Source organism: Protopterus annectens, chromosome 3.part1 (assembly GCF_019279795.1).
Source record: "Protopterus annectens isolate FY-2018-M chromosome 3.part1, PAN1.0, whole genome shotgun sequence".
Classification (NCBI taxonomy): Eukaryota; Metazoa; Chordata; order Ceratodontiformes; family Protopteridae; genus Protopterus; species Protopterus annectens.
Window position 1 is genome coordinate 1299925657 of NC_056732.1, and position 25929 is coordinate 1299951585.

The 25929-nt window shown below is 41.3% G+C and overlaps 1 protein-coding gene across 7 annotated transcripts in view; it reads right to left on the bottom strand.

Moving 5' to 3' along the window:
* The window catches only part of CIBAR1 (CBY1 interacting BAR domain containing 1), a 1541282-nt gene that overhangs the window by 746110 nt on the left and 769243 nt on the right, over nucleotides 1-25929 (bottom strand). For all 7 annotated transcript variants that reach the window (XM_044067346.1, XM_044067347.1, XM_044067348.1 and 4 more), the window contains one exon: nucleotides 7044-7049. In XM_044067346.1, coding sequence (XP_043923281.1) covers nucleotides 7044-7049 — 6 coding nt within the window. The remainder of the gene's footprint in view (nucleotides 1-7043; nucleotides 7050-25929) is intronic.

Sequence of the window (25929 nt, forward strand, 5' to 3'; positions counted from 1 at the left end):
AGATCGAGTTTGCAAAAAAGTTTACAAACATGTGTGTGTATAATAGGCCAAACTGAAGCCATATCTACTGTGCTTGAAAATCATAATAATTTAAGGATATATAATCTGCTCCACCAAAAACACCTTCAAAGGTCCTGGGATGGCGGGAGGGGAGTGAGTCGAGGATAAATGAAGATAGACAACACACAGATGGAACGTTATGGTAAGTACATAACTTCTATATCTGATGTCAATTTTCATTTTATCCTTGACAGATGGGACAGAGTCCCCAGCTACCTAAAATCTTGGGTTGACTCGCGTAAGGATATTTCTGTGCACCATCGAACCAAAAGATGTTTTTCCCCTAGAGACCCAAGTCCAATTTGTAATGAATAATAAAGGTAAGGGGAGAAGCCCAAGTAGCTGCTGCACATATATAATCCATCAAAGCTCTAGAATGGAAAACTGCTGAGGTGGCTATAGATCTTGTAGAATGTGCTTTCATGGGCCTAAGGAAGGCTAATTTATTCTTATCATAAATAAATGAAATGAGCATTTCAGCCATTTAGCCAGACTTACCTTGCTGACTGGCTTTCCCAACTCTGCACTGGAAAAGGAAATTGATTTGATTTTCGAGTGTCTCTTGTTCTGTGAAGACAGAAACATAACTGTCTCTGAACATCAAGTAAATGAGAGGAATATTTAGTAAATGTGAGGAATACTCACCTTTGTTGGAAACGGTTGGAAGGAAAAATGGTAAATTAATGGTTTGATTGATGTTAGAGTCTGAGATTACCTTGGGTAGAAAGGAGGGGTTTCTCATAAAGAAACTCTATCCTTGTGGAAAATCGGATAAGGAGGTTCAGATGACAAGGTCTGGATCTCTGAAATTCTTCTGGCAGAGGTAATGGCTAACAACAGTTTCTTCCAAGACAAAAACTTCAGATCACATTCTGCAGAGGGCTCAAAGGGAGAATGTATTATGGTCTGTAAGACTAAGTTCAGATACCAGAGGCACTGGATCTTTAAAAGGGGGTTTGAACAAAAGCACGTCTCTTAGGAATGAGTTACAAAGTCTATGAGAGGGTAAAGAACATTCTTCCAAACTATTGTGGAAATTAGAAATTGCAGCTAATTGTAATCTGATGGCAGAAGGGGAAGCTCCAGCATGGAAAAAAGAAGCTAAAATGTCTAAAATGTGTTCTATAGAAGCAGAAAAGGGATTAATATGTTTTTCATGGGGCCCAAATTGTAAATCTCTTCTAATTGCTAGAGTACAGTTCAAGAGTGGAAGTTTTATGAGCCGACAAAGGATAACTAAATATTACTTCTAGCTATTATACTGTATTCTCATTTATCTCTTGAACCAAATCAAAATTGTATTGATTGTTTATTTCTTGTAGAATGAACCCTATTGTATGTATTTTTTACTATCTTTGCAAAATTGTGTATATTAATAAACTTTGTCCTGTGGAGCTTTTCTCCCCGGGCCTCCACTGAAAATGGGCCCCCTAGCCCAGTGGACCTCCCTGGTAATCAAACTGGAATAAATAAATAAATAAATAATGTGACGTACTGGGGGAGGAAATATTACGATGCCTGGCAACTAATGGAATTGCAGGAACCATGCTGTCAGCTTGAGGTTCAAAATGTCTGGGTGAACAACTGTCTGAACCTGGTCCAGAATCCAAAGTTGTCAAATCAGATTGTTGAGGCCAAAAGGGGGCAATAAGGATTATTGTGCTTTTCAACCTGAGCGCCTTCTGTAAGACTTTCAGGATTAGAGGTATCGGGGGGGAAAGGCATACAGGGGACTGGGGAGCCAATCCTGGAGGACAGCATCTCTGTGTGACTTTCCCAGAGGGGGAATCAGGGTGAAGGAATTGTTGCACTTGTTTAGGAAGGAAGCAAACAGGTCACCGTAAGCGCGACCCCAATGACAGAAGATCATTTCCGCCACTGCTGGACTGAGGGACCACTTGTGAAGCTGAAGAATACATCTGCTCAGCTTGTCTGCAATCACACTAAAACTCCCTGGAATGTGTGTTGCTATCAGAAAGAGGTTAGAAGAGATCACCCACTGCTACACTCTGAGGAGTTCTCAACAAAGGGGATAAGACTTGGTTCTTCCCTGCTTGTTGATGTAGCAAACTACTAACATTGTCTGTTTGAACTGCAATTTCCCCCTGAGGAAGAGCTGTCTGAAAGGCTTGCAACACTAGAAGCACTATTCTTAGGTCCAGGACATTGATGTGCAAGTTGGCCTCTTATGGGGACTAAGTGCCTTGGACAGTTTTACCCAGAAAATGCACCCCCCCCCCACTCCATCTGGGAGGCATCCGTGGTCACTATGGCCGTGTGTTCTAGAAGAACAAAAGGGTGACTGCAGAGAATGTGCTCAGAATCAATCCACAAAAGAAGATCCCTCTTGCAATAACCGGTGATCAGAATTTGGTCTGACAAGGGCTGGTGAATGACAGACCACTAAGAAGCTAGTAGCCATTGCAGAATTCTCATATGAAATCTGGCTACAGGTACTAGATTTATTGATGCTGCCATTGACCCTAGAGTTTGCAAAACTAGTCGAGCATGAACCCTCTTTCTGTGGATTATGTTTTAAGTTTGTGAAGTCTCTCTAGGGGAAGGGCTGCTATAGTTGTCTACGTACTTAGTACAGCCCCTATGAATTCTAAATTTTGCTTTGGTGTCAAATGCGATTTCTTGAGATTCACTGTAATCCCCAGATGAGCACAGATATTGACAGTGTAATCTCTAGCTACTATCAAGTGATTCCTGGTCAAAGTGGTTATGAGCCAGTTGTCAAGTATGGAAACACCAGGAATCCTTGCAGTCTCAAGTGAGCTGTTACTACTGCCATGCATTTGGTGAACACCCTGGGGGTCTGTGGTGAGATCAAAGGGCAGTACTCTGAATTGGTAATGACTGGCTCACAGCTGGAAGCAGAAGAACTTCCTGGATCTTTTGTCCATTTTTATGTGGCAATACGGATCCTGAAGATCTATCAAACACATCCATTCGTCTTTCTTCAGAAAGGGAAGAATTGATTGTACTGTGACCATCTGGAACTTTGTTTGCCAAACTGATTTGTTCGGCACACTGAGATCCAAAATCAGTCTCCAGTCCCTTGTCTTTTTTGGCACTAAAAAAAATCTTGAGTAGGTTCCGGATCCCTCTATGATCTGGGCAGGACTTCTTGGATGGCTCTCTGTCAACCAGTTTTTGAATTTCTTGCACTGCAGAATCCCTCTGATTGAGTGGCTCATCAGGGATTTTCTTGTGTACAGGGGTGAGGATGAGAAAAGGGAATGATATAGCCTCTGGATATGATCCGTTGCACCCAGGAATCTGTTGATATATTTAGCCAGGCATTAGGTGCAATGACAAGCATTCCCCCATCTACCTCCGGAGGAAGACAACTGGGCTTCCCTTCAGGAGCACTGAAATAGCCTCCCTGAAGCCCTGGTTTTGCAAACCACCTCTGCTGTGAGGGTGGCGTCTTCCATTTTGCCCCCCCCCTCTGCCCCTGGGGGAACACCCTCCCCATGTACCTTGGAAAGGTCCTTGGAATTTTTTGAACCACATTTTTCCACCATTTCTCTAGTTCCTAGAAAAGGACCTTTGAGAGGGTGGAGAAATGTATGCCCACAGCAGAAAGGGTCTTACCATCCTTCTCACATCTGGGTAAAGTCTCTTACTTTTGAGCCAAACAAGGATGTTCCATCAAAGGGAGCATTGATAAAAAAAAAAACTTGAATGGTACTGCAAAGTCACATAGGCGCATCCAGGTGTGTCTCCTTGTGGCTATGCCTGTACCCACTGCTCTGGAAGTCCCTTCGGCTGTATGCATGATTAGCCTCATGGATAAATTAGACACAGACTCCAGGGCGGCTAGCTGGGAGGCCACTTTCTCTTGGACCCCCTCAGCTACAGCTCCCACCAGGGTATCTGACAATTCCTTAATCAGATCCCGTTGAAGTCTTGTAAGGTGTGCCAAGAAGTTCAAAGACCTTATAGCAAAGGTCAATGAAGCATAGACCCGCTTCCCAAATCTGTCCATAGCCCGAGACTTCTTGTTGGGCAGATGAACTCTCCTCGGTGAGTTCCTTTTTAGTGGTGGCTGCTAAGACCATGGCATATATTGCTAACCCCTTGGCATAGAATTGTTTATCTTCAGGGGCAGATAATATTTTGTCAGGTCTCTTGGGGATGGGTTCGATGGTGTTCTGAGTCTTTCACACCCACTGTGAAATCAACTGAATGAACTCATCAGTGGGTGGGTCACCCAAGGGGTAGACAGGTGATTGCCAAAAGCTTGCAAGTAAACAGATTCCTCCGAGGAAGGGTTTGGGGACTTCCGGCCACCTATTTGTTTTAAAATTTCTAGGATATCTCCAAAGGAGACATCTTCGGTGGTGACTGTGGGGACCCCTTCCGCCTCATCAAAATCTGTATCCTTGGTGAATGATTCCTGGGAGGATCCCAAGTGCTTCCTCTTGCACTTTTCCTGAGGGACCTTCTTAGGTGGATAACTGGGGTGGTGTCAGAAGATGATAGAACCTGAGTCTGAGAAACCTGAGACCTCAGCACCTGCTGTCCCATTGAAGAGGAAGGTGGAATAACAGAGCAAGAGGGGGGTACCTGCTCCGAGGGGGAAGGCACTGATTGAGTCACCGTGAGACAGCTCTCTCCATTGCCTTGAAGGCCAGCACCCCTGAAGAGGAAAGGGAGCCCGGAACAGAGACAGACCGCCTTGGGATCGGGATCACTCCCTGCTCTGAAGAACTGACCCTCGAGACAGAAGCCGGTGCCGAACTAACTCAAACCGAAGCCCTGAGGAGCAAGGACAGCTCCAAAATACCTGGTGTTGAGTCCTGCCCCCTGGAACTGACACAGCAGCTATGGCTTCGAGGTGTCTCCGGTTCCAAAGCCACCGAAGAGCTCAGGGAAATCACCAGTTTTGAAGATGTGAAGATCTCAGGAACTGGCACAGTCGGTCCCTGGAGATCCGGAACAGACAACTCTAAGGCCTCAGAGGAGGATAGAGGAGGAGTGGTTAATGGAGTAAAAGAAGGCTCGGTTCCAAGACCCAAAGGGGCTGGAACTGATAGGGGACCTCAAAGTCTTCTAGCCTGCAAGATGTTATTCACCAGCCTCTCCACAGAGTTCAGAAAGGTTTTTGGTGGAAAGGACAGATAAAGTTGAAGGAGACTTAGGCCTCTGCAGGAAAACTTCTGGAAGTTCTCCAGCAAAAGGATCAACTGAAGATGAAGAAGTTCTTGAAAAAATCTCTTTTGTCATGGTAGGTGGAGCAGAAATTTTCTCCAGCACCGGGGCTTCGATGTCGAAGGACTTGAGACAGCACCTCAGTGCTGCAGTAGTAGTTGTCACCAGATGGTTTAGGCCAGAGGCCTCCAGTTCTAAAGATAATTTCAGAACTAAGGATTTTAATTTCTTAGGCTTCAGAACTGACAGAGAAGTCAGAACCGAGAGACTCTTTTTTCCTTTGTCCACTGAATGAGGATGAAGGGGAGGAAATGTCAGTTTTTGCTTTGTCCCCAGAAGATAAGGCATCACTAAAGGCAGAGGGAATCAAGCCTTTGAAAATAAGTTTATTGTGTCTTTCAACAAGGGCTCGATGACTGAACCCATGACATATGCCACAGTCCTCTTGTAAATGAATGGGACCCAAGATAAATACACAAAGAGGATGAAGTCAGATGTAGGGATTTTTTGGCCACACTTCTAGAAATTTTTCAAACCAGAAGGAGCCTTACCCTTTCTCAGCCATATCAGCAAGAAAAATTACATCTGAAGACAGCCACTCACACTCTCACAGAAATTTAAAGATACTAGGAGAGTAGTAATTTTTTTTTTGGTAACAGAAAGAAAGTGAAAGGGGAAAAACTATCAACGATGATAGTTGTAGAAAGTACACCAATTTACAAAGAAGGAAAGAAAGCTTAAGAGAGTGGGAGGGGAACTACCAACAATGATAGTTAAGGAAAATACACTAATGAGTAAGGGGAAAGCATATCACAATGATATTTCAAAATTACACTAAATGTAAGAGAAAAAAAAAAGTATAGGAAAGCGATTAAGTAGAGAGAGAGAAATCTCTGAGAAATTAAAGAAAATAATTTCCTAAATCCACTGAAACTCGAGAGCTCTGGCAAAACGTGACTGTTTTAGTGGGAAATGAGATCTGAAGTAACTGTGACACAGGGATTGTGGGTAGAGGTGCAGTAATGGCCGTATCTATTCCGATAGAATGAAGATTGACTACATCAGATCAACCCATATAGCCAAAAGGCTACTGTGTCAGTGGGAATTATGAACATTTCACAGTATGTTGACTTTTCAGCTTTAAAGGCAAGCCAGCAGCCACCTAGAATAAAAACTTGGATATATGACCATAAATTCTTCAAAGCACTAGATATTTGTGTACAATATAAAATGCTATTATTTATGATGGCTGCAGACGTGTGTATAGAGTTCAAAAGGTAGAACAAATACATCTATATACTGCATATTGCTTGCTGTGTTTCTTGACTGGTGCATTATACTTCTGTGTATAGTTTTCATGAAAAGATCATTTGTATACTACAAATATCTCATAAATTTGTCAGGCAGTTGGCATAGAGGGTTAAGGTTATGAGCTGTTAACAAGCTGCTTTCTGTGGTCTGGGGTTTGATTCCCTCAATCTCTGTTTGTCTAACTGCGTAAATCTGAAAAAGTTACTTAAGACAGCACTCCTGGGATGAGTCTGAAAAAAATCATGAAGATTAATACTCTATGCTGGCTAATAAATACAAATGAAATAAAGTGGAGTGGTGTTCCCTAAACTCTGATAAATGTAGCTCATACTAAAACAATTTAAAAATGGCAACTCTGCACTTTTTGGAGCTCACTAAGACAGAATTATCCATTATTAAAATCAAATTGCAACCCACACACTCAAAAAATGTTTTCTTTAAACTTTAGCAGTGTCCTACTTCAGATACAGCAGACTTTGCATTCATGAGACTTCCAACGAAGAACCAACCTGTGACTGTAGACAACAATAAAGGAAAATATCACTTTTGTGTTAGAGATACATTTTCATATCATACTTTGTTCAAAGTAAATTCACTCAGTTAACAGCTTAATTAATTGCATCAAATACAAATGTCTAGTTCTACAATCCACACAGAGACATTACAACAAACCTGCACAGGGCCCCGTCAGTCAGCTGGCAAATTATTAACATTTTCTTCAGTTACTTAACATAAAATAGGTAAGAAGCAGGAGCTTCCAAAAGTGCTCAAGTGAAAAATACTGGTCTTCAAAAAAGCTTTGTTTTTCACATAATGGGCATAGCTGTATGCTTAAGAAAAATGCAAACTTGGACTGCAGATGCTCTGTAAATAATAATGCACTAATATGATGCAGTTCATACATAACCATGTGATAATATGTCTTTAATTGAACTGTTACACTTGTGATACAGTAAGAGAACAACATTGAAAATTACTGTTAGATGAATTTGAAAATAAATTATTGAAGTGTAAGACATTACAATGGCAGCGTTTAGCATCTGAAGCATATCTGAAACTTAAAATTGTGCCTAGAGGTTTATGCATGCTGAAAATGCCCATAGATCGGGATATGTACCCAGAGTTGCTAAAGAAATGTGACAACTGAATTTACAACTTCCTGCTGATCATATAGTGCTGATGAAGGAATTTTTTTCCTAATGTTCACCATGACTTGTTAAAAGACAACAATAGAATGGATAAGTGTATCTGGCATGTTGAATTTCTGTACTTTTAGTATGAAATATCAATCATGTCTTGATAATGTTTTAATTCAAGAGCAACAGATTCTCGCTACAAAGAAAAACAAGCTTTCATGTGACCAAGAAGATTTTAGACAAAGGCATATTTTCATTTGGTCTAACAGAATGCCTCTAATTCTTGCAAGACTACTTCCACTCCAGCTTTAATGTCTACATCTACTAATCCTGAAGAACAAGGGGGCTGCAGTCGATCCTGATTTTAACAGCCAGGAGTTTCCAGAGCTGCCATCTCCTTTAGTGGCATAGTACCATTGACAGACTCAGTTACACAAGCACAGCAGAAGCGGAGGGAAACAACGAGGTCGGGAAACACGAGCCAACATGGTAGGAAGGTTAAAAACAAGAAGCATGTCACTCCAACAACTATTTTTAATTTATCTAGACATCGCTTCTCAGAATTTGAGGTCAAGCTTTTGAATAAAGGCTTGTTCTTTATCCCTGCTAGCAACAGTGAAATGACTGATGTGTTGACTAACTTAAATTATTTATTAGGAATGTACTGTAGTTTTGAAAGTTATGTTTTACGGATGTGAAAGAAATGCTGATGTTTTGTGCAAAACCAAGTACTTTTGCACCTGCTCATCTACTGTTAACACAATCTTTTCTTAATGTTTGTAAAAATGAAATTAGAACTTATTTTTATAAGATGAAATGTATAAACAGATTTCATAATTTATCGAAGGAAGAATTACAAGCCTTAAGTTTACAAACTAATATGAATAGTGTTGTTAGGCAAGCAGATAATGGGGGAAGTCAAGTAATTCCTGATACAGACAAATATAATTCTACGATGAATGACGGTGTAGGATGCTGAGGTATATGGTTGTATTCATAAATACGGAATTCTTGGATTTCCAATTTAAAATCACAAGTTTATGATTTACATCTGCTATTTTAAATACTGAATTATTTGAATATGCTCATGTTTTTAAACCCCTTATCTCTGTAATTTATGGTTTACCAAAAATACACATGAACCCATAAAATCTGCCCTTAAGTGTATCATGTCATAGATGGATTGCAGACGCCATCTCGATACACGTAGAGAAAGCTTTAAGTAACGTGAGATAATACTATGTAACACTGAACAATTTTTAAATTGATCAAATGAATGGTATATACATAAATATGATGGCTTGGATTTTTATATGGTAACAAGGGATGTTAATCCTTGTTAACTGTTATATCTAATGATGGAAGGATTAAATTCATACATAGCGCTCTCTGTCCCTCTCTCTCCCCTTCAAACTTTTCTAATAGTAATATTAGTTTGTTTTGTCTATTAGGTTCATAGGTTCATACTAGGCTATCTGCCCGAGGGCATTTACAAGCCTAGCCCATAGTTTTGTGGCTTACGCCACCCCTTTAGTATGGGGAACTATACCCATTATTTTGCTGTGCCTCTGTTGAGCAGTGACACTGAGGTAATCCCTGGGGTATATCTGCGATCTCCCATCCATTGGTCAAGATTTCTCTTGAACAAGGCCAGCGAGGTGCTCTGCCTCACATATACCGGGATTTTATTCCACAGCATAGGGAGTCTTTGGGTGATGAATCTATCCCTCCAGCACATCCTATTAATAGCCGTGTCGAGGTTTAAGTCTCCCGCCCTTGTGGCTCTGACGGATCTAGATTTTTTGAGGTGAAGCATATTCATCAAATCTGGGTTTGACATGGCCTTGTATGTTAGGCAAAGGTCACCTCTGAGCAAGCGATGGCGACTGAATAGAGCTGGAGTTCTTTCAGTCGGGCAGCATAGGACAGATGTTTGAGACCCTTTATCCTTTTGGTGAGGAACTTTTGTGGCCTCTCCAGCTGCTGCAAGTGTCGGGTCAGATACATTCGAATGGGGCATTGTACTCAATCATTGGTCTGATGAGTGATGAGTATAGGGAGACTATGACCTCCCTTGATCTAGATGAGAATCCCTTCATGATAAGGTGGGCAATGTAGAAGGTCTTCCTAACTACTTTAGCTACATGGGTGTCGAATGACAGACTACTATCAACCTGGGTCCCCAGGTCCCTGATAACTTCTTCTGTGCTCAGTGGATTGCCACCTATTTGGTAGCTAGGGGTAACCTTGTTTTTTCCGAAGGGTATGACTATGCATTTTTTGGCATTTAACTTTAGGCCATGGCTCTGGCACCAGTTATCCGTTTCTGTGAGACCCTTCTGAAGGATATCTGTGTCAGATGTGTTTTCTACTATGGCGCCCAGTTTGCAGTCATCTGCAAACTTTGTCAGCCATAACCCTTCCTGTGTTTGCTTGTACTTTGGAAAAGTAGATGCCAAACAAGAGTGGGCCCAGGACTGAGCCCTGTGGTACACCACTTGTGACAGGCTTTGAGTCTGACATGGCGCCAGCAACTCTGACCCTGTGGGTTCTGTCACTCAGCCAGTTTGCAACCCATCTTGTGATGTATGGGTTAACATTTAAGCTGATGAGTTTTTCAATGATACCCGAGTGGGGTATTGTATCGAAGGCCTTAGCCAGATCGAGGTAGACTGTATGGACTGCCTTTCCCTCATCAATGGCTTTGGTGACTGTTTTGAAAAAGACAACCAAGTTTAGAAGGCATGATCTGCCTTTGACAAAGCCAAACTGGGATGGATCCAAAGTCTGCAAATTCCCTATGTCTTTATTTATGAGGTCCATTATGATCCTCTCCATGGCTTTGCAGATAAGGCTTGTCAAGCTAATGGGCTGGTAATTTCCAGGGTCGGTGGAGGCACCGCCTTTGTGAAGTGGGACCACAGTTGCAGTGCGCCACTCCTGGAGTGCGTATCCAGAGGTAAGACTATGATTAAACAGCTGTCCTAGCTGTGGGTTTAATTCCTCGTTGAGTTCGTGGAGCACACAGCCGGGGACACCATCAGGTCCCATGGATGCTGTGTTTTTGCTTTGGAGAGAGCAGTTCTCACTTGGGCGTTGGAGATGTTTGGGGGCTGCAATCGCTTGGTATAGATATCTCTCCTTTTGGGGGAGGGAGAAGTTTGCACTGAACCTGTCAGCCAGTATGTTGGCAATGTCTGTAGGATCAGTAATCTTCACATCATTTTGAACTAGTTCTGAGCATATCTGGGAGTTTCCTCCCAGGTTTCTAACTTATAGCTAAAGAAGGCCTTATGATTGTCTTTTGAGTCTTTAGCTATTTTTCTCTCAAAATTTGCTTTGGATGATTTTATGAGAGCTCTTAGTTTTTACTTATAGTGATCAAGGGTGTCTTACCTTTTAAGGATTTTGCTCTATCTTGTAGTAGCTTCCTCCTTTTGTTGTAGAGTTTGTTTATGGCTGGGGTCCACCAGACTGGGCTTGCCTTTGGTACAAAGAGTCTTTGTTTTGCTTGGGATTGCCTTATCCATGCAGTCCTGCAGGTGCTGGTAGAAGGCATTTGTAAGTGATTCAGCGGCTTGAGTACTGTTTTCCATGGCTCGGGGGCCTTAAAGGAGACCACACTAGTCTTTAGAAGTGTGAAGTCGGCTTTCGAGAAGTTCTTTACTGTGGTCTTTTTATTTCAGGTGGGGTGGGATGAGGACCTCCAGCGAGATTAGTTTGTGATCTGATCTCACCAGTGAGGGGTATACTTCGGTGTTGAACATTGTGCTCCCATGTTCGTGATGATGAGATCAAGTATGTTTTCTCCTCTTGTGGGGATGGTGACTAGTTGTTCCATGGCATTTGAGTTTATGAATTCCAGGAACTTTTGGGCTAGGGTGTTTGGGCTTGAGTAGTGTTCCCAGTCTATATTAGGGTAATTGAAGTCACCTAGTATGATGGTGTTTGGTGATACATTTATCCCCTCTAGTGTTTTCAGGAAGGCCATGTGAGGTTCCTGAGTTTGTGAGGGTGGCCTGTAACATGCTACAATTTGCAGAGCAGTCTTGCCTATGGTTAATTGCACCTGGATGGTCTCCGATGCACCGTGCGTTGCCACCAGTCTTGAGGTGTGGGTGTCTTTGATGAATATGGATACCCCCTCCTTTCTTGGTATTGTCCGGATTTTGGGGCGGAGCATGATAAGAGGTAAAACCTGATAGTGCTGGGGTGCTCTCAGGAGCCTTGAACCAGGTTTCTGTCACTGCACAGACATCGATGTTCTCCATACTGAGAAGGGCCTCGAGTCGTGCATTTTGAGATTTAGACTTCTGGCATTGAGCAGCATTACCCTTTGTTTTTTTCCTGTTTTGTGTTCTAGGATGGTAGGGTTAGAATTTGAGCCTTGCGTAAAAAGGCACTATGGGGGTGGCAAGAGCCTTTGCCAATATCCGGAATCCCAGGGTGACAGGTGCAAGCCGTCCCTTGCGAAACAGCGTGGCTTGTCCAGCATGTCATCCCAGGCAGACAGACATTGGATCCCCTTTGAATGACACCAGAGTTTAAGCCAATTGTTAAAGCTGATCATCTTATCTCTGTATTGTGGCATCATTCTTGGTGAAGGTAGGATACTGCTCAAGGTCAGGGTCATACCTGCCTGGGCTACATAATCAGAGAGCTCCTCAATGTCTCTTTTCATGTAGTCCAAGGAGTGCGTCTCAGGTCGTTTACACCAGCGTGGACAATGACTGAGTCGTATTTGTACCTGCTGTTGAGAGACCTGAGTGCTTGCGTTATGTGGTGGATTCTAGCGCCCGACAGGCAGCTTACTGTGACCTTCTCCTTACTCAGTCTGGTCAGCGGGGCGTCAGTGTGTCTGACTATGGAGTCACCAATGACTAGTGTGTCTGGCATTGTGTTTGGCCTTAAGGGCTGTGACTGTTTGACACTCTGACTGTGAGGTCTATGTGTTGCAGGTGTTGTGTTCTGAGGTGGTGGTTGTTTGGGTGTCTGCTTTGGTGGCCTCTGCTGTTTTGGTAGATTTTTGATCAGAGCCGCCAAGTATGTCTTTGTGTGTTTATGTGTATGATTTGAGGTTGTGATGGTACTATGTGAGACTGGGTCTATAGTGTGTGTGGTAACCTTCTCCTCCTGACTGGTCTTGCCAGTCCTATGTTGAGAGAGCTCAGCCTCCAGTTTGGCCGTATAGTTGCATCTCTCGCATGTATTTGTGCTTTGTGGGAGGAGGAGAGGGTTGTCTGTGTACATGAGGCAATTGTAACATTGCCTCAATATTCCCAGGTTCACCAGCTGAGCAGGAGAGGACACTAGCAACTGATCCCTCGACATGCTAGAAGGACTAGACAAAAACTTTAAAAGAGATTCGGGGAACGTGGGTGACCGAGAAATGGGGGTTTGCCTTTTTGGGGTGCTATCTATAAGAGTGCCATATCAAGGTAATAAGTACTGTAGGAGCAAGTGCTACGTTTAACAGATAGAGAAAAGTCTACTTGGAGTTAAGTAGAGATGATCTTTTTAGGTATTAGAGAAAGTGCTAGTAACAGGGATGCTTAAAGGTAAGATTGAAAAGAATGCACTCTGCAGTGTGCACTAGAGAAGTTAGATATGAAAGTAGGTAACTTGAGTTTTACCTGTTTAAAAAGTTAAGGTTTAGTGGAGAGTTACTATTTTTAAAACAGTAAGATGGACTGAAAGGGGTGGTTACTTTTGTATTTTGGTACTATGAAATACTGTAGGATAGCCAATAAATTTAAATAATTGAAGGGGTGGGATTTCAAAAGTGATGGTTTTGTGATTACTCACATAAGCCAGTGAAAGTAGAGAGAAATGAGATATATGGTCAGATTAACATAAGAGGTGGGCAACTAGAAAGACAGTGGTATTTAACAAGACAACTTAAATGGGTGGGAGGGAGGGAAAAAATTCTGCCTGACTCAGAACAGAGAGAGCTGTGGTCTCTTTTGAAGTTTTAATATGCTGTTAAAACAGAACGCAAGCAAAACACAAGATAAAGAAAACAAACTACAGGATTCAAAATATAGAAAGGCAATACAGAAATACAAAAAATAACAGCAAACTAACCTTTCCTTCACAGCAAAGTGTAGCAGAGTCTGGATGAGCCTTTCTGGTAAAGCCTATTATTAGAGTTGGTACTTGAAAATAATATTTATTTGGTGAAAATATTATATACAAAAGATAGGAGTGGCTATGGGTACCCCTTGTGCCAATTCATAGGCTATTTTGGTACTTATTGAATGAGAAAGGAGGTTTATTGTTTCAACAATAGCATTAAAAAAGAATATACCCTACCGTGCCATTGAAGACATTTTCTTAATCTGGTAAGGTTAAAAAATGACTTAGAAGTATTGAATTCTGAATTGAAATGTTCTGATACAGTTACAGATTTTTTTGAATGTTAATATAGATAAAGTTGATTCACACATTCACAGATCTATTTTTCAGAAAAGCTATATAAGTAACTCATTTATAAAGGACTAGTATGCATCCATTCTATATTTGTAAAACACTGTGAAAAAAGTCTGTTCTTGAGAGTTTATAGACTTATAGCAAATGATTTTAAATTAAACAAAACTTTTGATGAACTAATGCATTATTTTTTATATTCCTTACCTTTTAAGTTATGAGTTAATGGATGCCAAATCAGAAGTCTATCAACAGAGATTAGATTGAGCTCATCCATTTTTAGTGAGAACACACAAGTAAAGACATGTACTAATGTTTATAAGAAAATTTTTCCTTGAACATATTCAAGAGATGTAGGGGCATTTTGTGACATTATTAAAATGAACTGGGGTATACTTAGTGTGACGCTCGTGCACTGGCCCAGTAATCAAGGAGCCTCAATCCTCACCACTAACACCAGTGAGGGGCGTCCACACTGGGAAGGATAAAAATAAACACACAGTAAAGTATAATTACCCTTAAGAGCACACAGAGATCACTGGTGGCTCTCCACATCCCCAATAAGACTCCCCACTGGCACATCTATAGGGTAAAGATCTTAGCCTAGTGGGTAAGCTAAAATCTCCAGCACCCTCTCTGTCCAACCAGTGCTTTGTGTCCCTTTCCAAGTAGCTAGCTGGCACACACACACACACACACACACACACACACACACACACACACACACACACACACACACACACACACACACTTTAAGATATGAGTTATATACAAACACACACAGGTTCTTTGGGAAGGCTGCTACAGCTTCTCCAGCTATGCCCTTCCTGCCAGTCTATAAGGTAGTACCAGCTGCCACCAAACATTAATATCAGCTACCAATAAGACCCTTACCAAAGGGTGTCCAATTATTACTGTGCAATATTATTATCCAATTAGTAAATGTGATGAACAGCAAGGCTTATTTGGAGTGGCTTTGTACAGTATCACTATATACATGCAATGTACTCTAGAGCTTAAATTATCTCTATACAAAACAGCCACAGTTGAAAGGTTTAAAAATATTTAATAAATAAAAACACAAGACAAATCTTCTCAATTCAACACAGTGCTAGTCAAGAGTTCAGAAATCACAGGAAAATGCTTAAAATAATACTGCAGAATAGTCTGACATAAATATAGAAAACAGCTAGACTAAATCTGACTAAATTCTTATCCAACTCTAAGAGCAATCACAGTTCTAAATAAACTTACATATAGAGCAAAGGCAGGGTACTGATGAGTGGTGGCCTTCAGTCAAAATGCTCTGATTCTCTCTCTCTCACTGAGAAAGTCTTAAAAATAATACATCACTGCTGACTCATTTTAGATTACATCATTCTTCTCTGGTTCCCAGGCTAACAGAAACTCAGAGTTTTAACATTTCTTTGATTTTTGCACCTGGCCAGGAAACTATAACTATAAAAGACATTATATATGTAAAATCTGGCAATAAGCTCTGGTCTCAAAACAATAGTAGGAATTCCTCAGTCCAGACATTATGTCTCCGAGCCTTGAGATCAGTCATACAATGCTTGACTTATCAGCTTTCTTCCAACAGAGTGCACTGTGGTTACATTTTTAAAGTTCAACATTTAATACAGTTTCCTTACATTTAAGAGGACAAGCCTGTGCATTATTATTCATATTTACAATGACAGAAATATCTACAAAATTCTATCTAGCTAGGCTGGCAGCCTTCACATATCTTCACACTTAGCACTGATACTACTAATAGCTTTATTAGCTTAGTATCTCCAAATTTTGCTCTTAAGAATGACAGCTTAGAGAAGACCATGTTGTACAAACCTGAAAGCTGGTATTTTTCCATGTAGGAACTTGTTCAATGTTTATACACATTAGCACGACTATAAATTATGTTAGCCCAAAATCAAGGCATACATATTATTTCAGGCATTATGTCGATTGCACTAACAAACACCTAGTATATTTAGCAACATGTAAAAAATGTGATACTATGTGAACAAAACAAATTGTTCATTTAGAGAACATATTTATGAACGTATAGTAGACGTTAATAAAGGAAAAGATGCTAATACATCAGCAAATAACAATAAGCAACAAAATGAACATAAATTTCACTTTTTAGTCCTAGAGGTGGTGATATTATTAATCCCATATAAAAAATGAAATTTAAATGGATTCTTGAATCACAAGCATATATGTTTCTGGGTCTGAATGATAGTGTCTATTTAAAACCTGTATTAAAAGAAGGGGGACTGAGACACTAACTTCAAATGTTTTTAGACAAGTTGTAAAGTTACATAACATGATCATTCTGCTATTTAAACATGAACATATTTTTACATGACTTTTAAATTTACCTGAAGAAGTGATAATGAAAATGTGTTTGTGCATTGGAATTAAAGGTTTTTATTGCATGGAGCAGTAAGTCTCCGTTTTTTTTGGTTTTGGACTGATTTGGATTTGATTCGTAGTGAATCCTTTTTTCTTGAACCTGTTAAGTACAGTTTCAGCCTTATCTTTACCAGACAAAGCATCCAGGTCGTCACTGAATAAGGACGATTATGTCTCGTGGGCCTACCCGGTAAATAAATAAATAAATGACATCAGTACCCATAATATAATTACAATAATTATATGACTGGTAAGTAAAGGAAAGGTACAGGAAATAAACACTGAGACCTCTAACTGGTTCTGTTACACAAAAGTATAGTTGTGGGATATATCATGACTCCAGATGTCTCACAAACTGCAAAAGCAATAAAAAGAAAGAATAATAGACTTTCACTCACTATGATTTCTCCAGGAGTTGACTATCCCTCTACAGCAAGTTAACTTCCATCTGGTGTTTCCAAAAAAATGTCGGTCAGGTACCACTATATAATACTACCTTACACTACCTTTAATTCTTCTAAGAAAAATTACTAAAATAGTAATGATGACAGTAATAATAATAATGATGATAATAATAATAAGTACAGCATCGTAAACATGTGAGCATTTAAAACTTACACTTGCTTGCTCATATGAGTCCTAAAAAATGAAAGTGGAAAATTGTGTGTGTACATGTTAATATATACAAATGAATTTGCATATCTACATATAATACATATGTGTGTCTGCATATATATATATATATATATATATATATATATATATATATATATATACATATATATACTCAGCTCACTTAAAGCTCATTTCATCTAAACTCATTTCATAGAAGCGTAGAAGTCTATAGAAAGTATACAAAAAGTATGTATTTACCATAACGATTAATCCATATTGTCTGATTTTCGTCTGGTTCAAATAATGAATTGTTGGATCAGATTGGATCTGACCTTGACACCATCTCTGAAGCTTAATGGATCCAGGACTCTAGCTCCTTCCCTACCCATACTTCGCTGCACCCTGCCCTTGTACAGCAGATCAAGTTTACCCTTACCAGATATAAATTTGGAGGAATAATGACCTTTAAAAGGATTGTCCAGTAATGTAATAAGAAGCCTTATATAATGAGATAACAGTCTGACAGGACTGTACACACAGACAAGGTCCACACGAGTTCAATCCTGTCGCCAGAAGCCAACAAGAAATGAGAATTCTGAAGGGGGCAGGTGGTTGAACTGGAATAAAATCAGACAACATGGCTCTATCATAATCATAAGTACATAACTTTATCCAGTGTGGTCTATTTTCATCTGATTCAACATATAGGACAGATTCCCAAGTTGTTTTTACAAGGGTAGTATCAAGGAAGGTCATTCCTGAGAATTAGGTTAGTACTAATCTATGAACCTATGGTGGAAACAGAAAATGAAGATGATCTAGACTATACATTCAATTTATAATAAGAGACAAAGGAGTGAACTGTTGTTTAAGTTGCAGCAGTACAAATGGCATCAATAGGAAATCTAAAAATGCTGTTGAAGTAGCTATTGCTCTTGTGGAATGAGCCTTGGCTTTTGCATGGAAGGGTAAGTCTTTTTTTGTGTATACAAAGGAAATACAATTTGATCCATAACCATCTTGAAAGAGCAACCTTCCAAACTGCTTTGCCCAATTTAGGTTTACGTTATGCAATGAACAATTGGTCAGATTTCCTGAGGTGTTTCATTCTATATGGTTAAAATCTGAGTTGATGATGAACATCCAAACATATGCAGAGTATATTCACGTTTGCTGGACAACCTGGGAAAACACATTTGTAGGCTGATGGATTGATTTAAATGTGCTTTGGATGCCACGTTAGAAAGAAAAGATACATTAGCCCTTAAGGAAACTCTGTCCTCGTGAAAAATCAGGTAAGGAGATTTACAAGAAAGGGCCTGCAACTCTGAAATTCGTTTGGCCAATGTAACAGCCACAGGAAAGATTGTTTTCTAAGAAAGGAACTTTAAATCTGCTGAAGCTGCCTTCAAATGAAGATTGACAATGCTTAGAGCAAAACAATAATATTCCACAAAGGGACTGGGTTCCTCATCAGAGGGTGCAGAAGGAACATTGCCCTCAAAAATGCTTTAGAGACTTTTAGAGGTGCTATGCAGGTGTCATTCTGACCTATGTGGACATCTGAAATTGCAGACATTTGTACTTGGATAGTGGAAAAACTGGAACCAGCATGCAGCAGCTTAGACAGAAATTCCAGTATGGAATGGATGGGAGCAGAAAATGGATCTATTTCTTTTGACATGGCCCAAATGGAAAATCTTTTCCATTTACTATGACAAATATTTTTGTAGAATGTTTTTGAGAGGCTAAAATAATCTGAAATGGTGCTGAAATCCTGGCATCTCTGGCCAAAGTCAGAACTGGAGGAAATGGATTTCTGGTCCAGAGAAGGCATTCTGGCTTGGTAAGTTAAGAGATCTGGATATAGATCCAGCATCCACAGGGAATGTACTAGAAGAGGTCACAAGAAAGGGCACCTTGTTTGACAGTGCGAGAAAGGAGCAATGAGGATCAAGCTTGGTTGGCACTTTCTTGTTTTCTGGATGAATTTGTTCATTGGGGCAATTGGAGAAATGTATAAAGGAGACCCGAGGGCCAATTGTGGACTAGAGTTTCCCTCAGTGACTGTCCCTGCTGAGGGAGCTAAGCAAATTACTGCTGCATTTGCTGTTCAGGTAGGACACAAAAAGATCACATCAGGAGAGGTGGTCACTGCTGAATTAAGAGACCATTCACTGAGGCATTATGATAGCTCTGCTGAACCTGTCTGCTAGCACACTGAACGTCTCTGGGATGTGCACTCCTAGCAGAAACTGGTGCAAAGACATCACCCATTGCCATACTCTCAACTTCCTGTCAAAGGGGAGTATGAACAAGTTCCTCCCAGTTTGCTGATGTAGCAGTCTTCTGCCATGTTGCCCATTTGTATGAAAATCATACCCTTGGGGAGAACGTCCTGAATGGCCTGCAATGTTAGAAGGACTGCCTTCACCTCCAAGACACTGATGTGAAGGTTGGCCTATAGATGTGACCAAGAATCTTGTACCAATCTCCCTTCAAAATGCATCCCCTCCCAGAAGGGAGGCATCTGTGGATATGGCAGTCAGCGGTGGATCCATGTAGAAGATGTGCCTTTCCGTTACTGACTGAAATGTTATCTACCAGCTGACATAATCTCTGCAGATTTGAGTTATGCGAATTTTGGTATGTAAAGGATGGACATTCTGAAACCATTGTACAGAAAGGCTCCACTGACCTACCCTCATGTAAAAGCTGGCCAGAGGGACTAGTAAAATTGTGGTGGAAATTAGGCCTAACAGACATAGAAATAAGCTTGGTGAAGGACATTGAAAGTCCCTGTGTAAATACCAGCTGTAGGGAGAAAACTCTGGACTGGGGTAATAACTTGCAGTACTAAGTCCAGATGTCATCTAATGATTTCTATTTATTGTGAAGGTTTCATGTGGCTCTTGGGTAGGTTTATTGCAATTCCCAGGTTTTGTATTAGCTGAAGCAGAAGGTCCAGATGGTGTTAAAGTAGATGCTTGGAGGTAGCAGTAAGGAGCCAATCATCATGGTTTGGAAAAACCTGGATCCCCTGCAGACACAGAAAAGCTGCAACCACTGCCATTACTTTGGTGAATACTCTAGGGGCTGTGGTGAAACTGAAGGGCAATGCTCTGAACTGAAAATGACTGGCTCCCAGCCGGAAATGGAAACACCTCCCTGAACATTTCTCTATCTTTACATGATAGTATACATTCTGGAAATCTACTGAGCACTTCCAATTGTCCTTCTTTAGCAGATGCAATATGGATTATAAGGTGACCATCCAAAATTCTGCTTGATTTGCAAACTGATTTAAATGACTCAGATCTAGAATTTCTCCGAGGTCCCCCATTTTCTTGGGTACCCAAAAAATCCTCGAGTAAATTCCAGACTCGAAGTGGTCTTCAGGATAAGTTGGATGATTTGCTTTTTGAGCAGCTTGTAAATTTCTGCTGTTGCAATTAACATCAGGTGCTTTCTTCTTTTTTAATGGGGGAGAGAAAAAGGAAATTGAGCAGACTCTGGAAATTATGTTTAGCACCCATGCATCTGATATGTCTTGCCAGGATTGTGGTGCATGGATAAGCCATCCTGACTGCATCCACAGCGCAGCAGCCAAGAAATCTGGCAAAGCTTTTCGATAAATAGACCGTGAAAGCCTCGATTTTACAGTATGCCTCTGCATCTTGGGCAATGTCCATTGGAATTGCCTCCTCCTCTGCCAAGAGGTCATCTGTCCCCAGGAGTGTCTTGGCAATATCCTTGTGGTTTGCAGAACCACACCTTCTTGCCACTACTCTGGTTGCTTGAGAAGGTCCTTTGGGGGTGGAAAAGCAAATTTCCACTGCAGAGAAAATTTTACCGTCCTATTAACTTCTGGTTAGCATGCCCTTTACCTTTGATCCAAAATGTGTGGCTCCATTGAATAAGGCATTAATGAAGGACAGCTTCAAAAAGTCAAAGATACTTTCAAGCATGCAGGAGCACAGTAATACTGGTGCCCACTGCTCTCACTGCATCATCAGCTGCATTTGACAGCAGTCACACAGTGACATTTGATATGGATTGCAAGGTGGACCAGCTGTGATTCCAGTTTTCTGGACATCTGCAGGCAGGTTACCTGCGAGAGATTTGGAGATCATCCTAGTCAAAGCTCTGAAACAGGTTACATAAGCCAAGAAGTTCAGTGCTGAAAAGGTCGAAGGTTGTGAAGTGTATGCCCATTTCACAAACCTGTCTAATGCCCTACACTTCCTATTAAGGAGTGGGCAGAGGAACCTTCCTCCAATAGTTCCTTCTTGGTGGCTGCCAATATCACTATGGCAACTACTGGTGGACCCTTGCACCAATGCATCCTGTCCATGTGTGCTGCCAAAATCCTATCAGATTTCTTCTGGACTGGTTCCACCATGTTAAGGTCCTTCCACACTCACTGAGCCATGAGATGAAGTAGGGGATCAATGGATGGTAGTACCCAGGATGAAGTTGAGTCAGAACCAGTTCTTCCAAAACAAGGTCTGGTCCAGTGAAAGGGCATCTGTGGACCATCTCACTCATTGTTTCATCAATTCCAGAATCTCACCAAAGGTGAAGTTTTCCAAGAGAAATCTGGCAGCTTCTTCATCTTCCAAATCCATGTTTTCTGTGGCCAACACCAGAGATGAGTCGATGTGCTTCTGTTTGTACATCTGTTTCCAGTGAAAATGAGGTCGTGGGTGGTCAGAAGAGTCAGAATCAAGACTGGGAACTTGCATAGTGAGCTATCTTGGAGGTCTGTGGTGCAAAACTGTCCCAAATGGATAGAACAGTGGTAAGGAGAAGCAAGATACTCTTGAGGTTAGGCTGGGGATGAACTGAGTGGTAACGCCTTTTCCCTAGGTACAGCCAAAACTCCTTCAAAGGCCTTGAATGCTGAAGCCAACATCAGACTCAAGGGGGATCTTCCTGCCTAAAGTAGAAGGAAACACCTGTGTTCCAATGGTACCCATTGCATGAACTGAATTCGGGCACAACCTGTTAACGGCCGAAGTCCTGGGAGGAAGAAACATCTCAGATAACTTTGGAGTCAACCCATCCCCTCGAATCCTGGCACAGACGCTTTGGCTCCGAGACTCTTCCTGATCCAACTGCTTCAGAGTCGAAAGAGAAAGGGATACTGTTGGAGTCTAAGTAGCGAATTCTGTCGACTTTGGCAAAGGCACACTGGAGTAGGTCTGATTCATGGCCACTGGACCCAACGAAAGGACTAGTATGAGAGATAAAACAGAGGGGGCTGTTAGACAAGTATTTGGTGAATTCAAGGGTAACGGCACCAAGAGAACCCCAAGCTGGATTTGCATCCTCAAGAACTTCTGCATCATTCTATTAACATCTTGTTCAGTGAGATTTCTAGATAACTGGACTAAAGATGGTGGTCTTGAAGTTCTGTTCTCTTGCAGCATGGGAGAGTGCAAGCTTGAACATATCGACTATGGAGAAAATTGGAGCCAAGAAGAGGAGAGTCAGGACTGTGGTACTGATGGATCTGACCTCCTTGGTATCTTAGGGTCCAGACTGACCAAAACAAAAGGATCCGGAGATCTTTTCTTGGATTTTTCTTTGTCTCTTTATCTTGCGCTCTCCTCCTTCTCTGACCCTTCCTCTTCAGTACTCTTCTCTTTAATCTTGGACTTGCCCTATTTTTGGCAGCAGAACAAGTGGCTGTAGATGATGAAGACGTAGTAGGCAGGGAAGACCCTGTCTGAGGAAGGAGGATACTTCTTGGCAATCAACTTTTCTCTTCAGTTTGAAAGGCCCTGGCACCAAAGGATGCACAGATATTGCAGTCCATATTAAGATGGGCAGACCACAAACAATAAATGCATAAAGCATGATGATCTTGAGGGGAGATTTTGTGGTCACACATGGGACAGTGTTTGAACGTCTGATTATCCCACATTGCGAAGAACAAAAAGAATAATGATCCTGATTAACCAACTATGTATAAAAACACATACACACTGGTCACTAACTCTCTCTCTAAGACATAACTACCCTAAAGCCTAACCTAAACCCTATAACTAAGACACTTTTTTCCTTAAATAATTCAAAACAAACAGTAGCAGAAAAGCTGGAGAGACTAGTCTTTCAGTAGGAAAGGAGATTATAAATGTAGTTGACACAAAAAAGGATACACCAAAAAAGTTAAAGGTCTCAATCCAAAGTAAATGAAATCTGGGGTACAAGGGTGTGGTGCAGGGAATTATAGGTAGGAGAAGAGGCAAAGGTCCAGATCTATGAGGCTTCAGAAATGAAGAGTTCGGATCCGATTGAATCCAACAACACATATCCGACCCACCATAAGGTGAACCAGATGAAAATGGACAACATTGGATTTGATGGTGTCATTTTTTTATCACAAGAATTGTTGTGGTAGTAAGTCCAGCAGAGTATGTTTGGACTGCAATGATTAGCATCATGTTGTACCCTCAGATCTGTAGAAGATTTTGTTTTCTCTCCAGCACTGAATCACTGTGTGTGGTGTTTTTATTTTTCTCTGAGGATGTCTGACCATGGAGTTAGTAGATGTAAGTAAGGGGGGGGGGGGGGGGGCTTTTCTCCGGCAAAAACATTTTTATAGTATTTTAGATGAAGTGAGTTTAGATTAAATGAATTTTCAATCAAATGTTTTAGATGAAATGCCCGCCATAAAAAAGGCCAGCAACCCTGGATCAATAAGCTACTGGCTGGCCGGTGTCTAGTTGCCCAGCCTGGGTTATTTGGGATAGCTCTATTGAGCGAAAGCTGGACGTAAAACCAATCAACCTGCCAAACATGAAATGAGAATTGCTAAGCTTAATGTAGATTCACGGACAGGATGCAGCTTGGAAGTGGATGACATGATGATATGGAGGAGGCTGGACATCCTATGTATCCAAGAGATGAGATGGATGGGGCAGTGCAGCAAAGCCACTTGGCTTGAGATACAGACTCTACTACTCAGGAGGGGGACAGGCTAGAAATGGTGTAGGAATTGTGGTGAGAGAAAGGCTTCAGAAGGCAGTGAGGGATATCTTCAGAATTAATGACAGACTCATGGCAATCAGTCTCCAGTGTAATGATAGGGCAGTATTCATAATCTCAGACTATGTCCCACAGCAGGGTTGTGACAGTGAGGAAAAGAGTGCATTCAGACAGCAGTTGCAGGACCTACTAAATAAAGCAGGCCAACATGAATTGGTGTTGATAATGGGTGACTTGAATGCACATATTGGGACAGACAGAACATGATATGAGGACTGCCTGGGTCCACATGGGTGGGGAAATAGGAATAAAGAAGGAGAAGCCATTCTAGACTTCTGTCTGATAAATGGCTCGATAGTAGCCAACACATGGTTCAGAAAGAGAGGCAGTCACAAGATCATATACAAGGGTAGCCAACATGCAACTTGTGTAGACTTCGTCCTAGTAAGGAAAAGGGCACTGGGGTAGAATCCATTATTGCAAAGTCATCCCCAGTGAAACAGTTGGCCCACAGCATAAACCACTAGCTGCCACAATCAGCTGCAAGCAGTGGTCAGAGAAGGCTCCAAGATCAACAGAGACCAGGCTGAAGACCTGGAAGTTGACTGAAAAGAAAGTACAACAGTTCAAGGAATTACTCAGGGCTCTAGCACCTCAAGAAGGGGAGGAAATAGGTGTACTTGAACAAGAATGTCAGTGCCTAAAAATAGCATGTGTTAGGACTACAGAAAAGATATGTGGCCAAGTCAGATATGCAAATAAGGTACATAAGGAAAGCTGGTGGTGGAATGCAGACATCCAGGAAGTCATCAAAAGAAAAAAGGAGTGCCGTAAGAAGTGGGAGACAGTAAAAAACTGACCAGGCTAAGGAGGACTACTGATTGGCTAACAAAGCAGCTAAGAAAGAATTTGCAATAGAAAAGGATATGGCATTGGAGGCACTCTACCAGCTTCTAGAAAGTGACTCAGTAAGTGGCACAAAGAAACTATTATCAGGTTGCAAGGCAAAGACAGAAAGATAAAGAAGATAGTCAGACACCCTTCATAAGGGATGCCAGCAACAACCTGTTCACCAGTCCACAGGACATCAAAGGCAGATGGAAGGAGTATTTCCAGCAGCTTCTGAATGAAGAAAACCCCACAGAAGCTGTACTACCTCAGAAACAGCCTACAGTGAGAGAAGAGGAGGAACCCACCCTAGAAGAAGTAAGAACAGCACTAAGGAAAAAAATGAAGTCAGGGAAAGCAGCAGGGTCACATGAGGTTACAGCAGATATGATAAAGATGCTGGGTGAGATAGGGGAGAAATGGGTACTCATAGCAGTGGGCGAGACAGGCATATCCCAGATGACTGGAGAATAAGAATACTCGTGCCAGTGTACAAGAACAAGGGGACACCTACAGCTTTGGGCAGTACAGAGGCATCAAACTCCTATCACATTGCATGAAAGTTCTGGAGAGGGTGACTGATAAATGGATACGCAGAGTAGTATAATGTAAGATGGGAGTTGAGCAGTTCGGATTCAGATCAGGATACAGCATAACTGACCCAATGTTTGCAGTGAGACAGATACCTGAGAAGAAGCTAGAGATGAGGAGAGAGTTAAATTTAGTCTTACAGTGATAATTCTAAATTAAATTACAGCAGATTTTCATATACAAGCATATTGCTTTTTTTTTTTTTTTTCTTCTTCTTTGCTTTTTACATTTGGAGGATCAGCCAGTGGCTCCCATTCCTCCACTCAACTGACCCATTTTTCATCCATTAGGGATTGGGCCCTCTGGCACATTATTCACCTCCCATTGG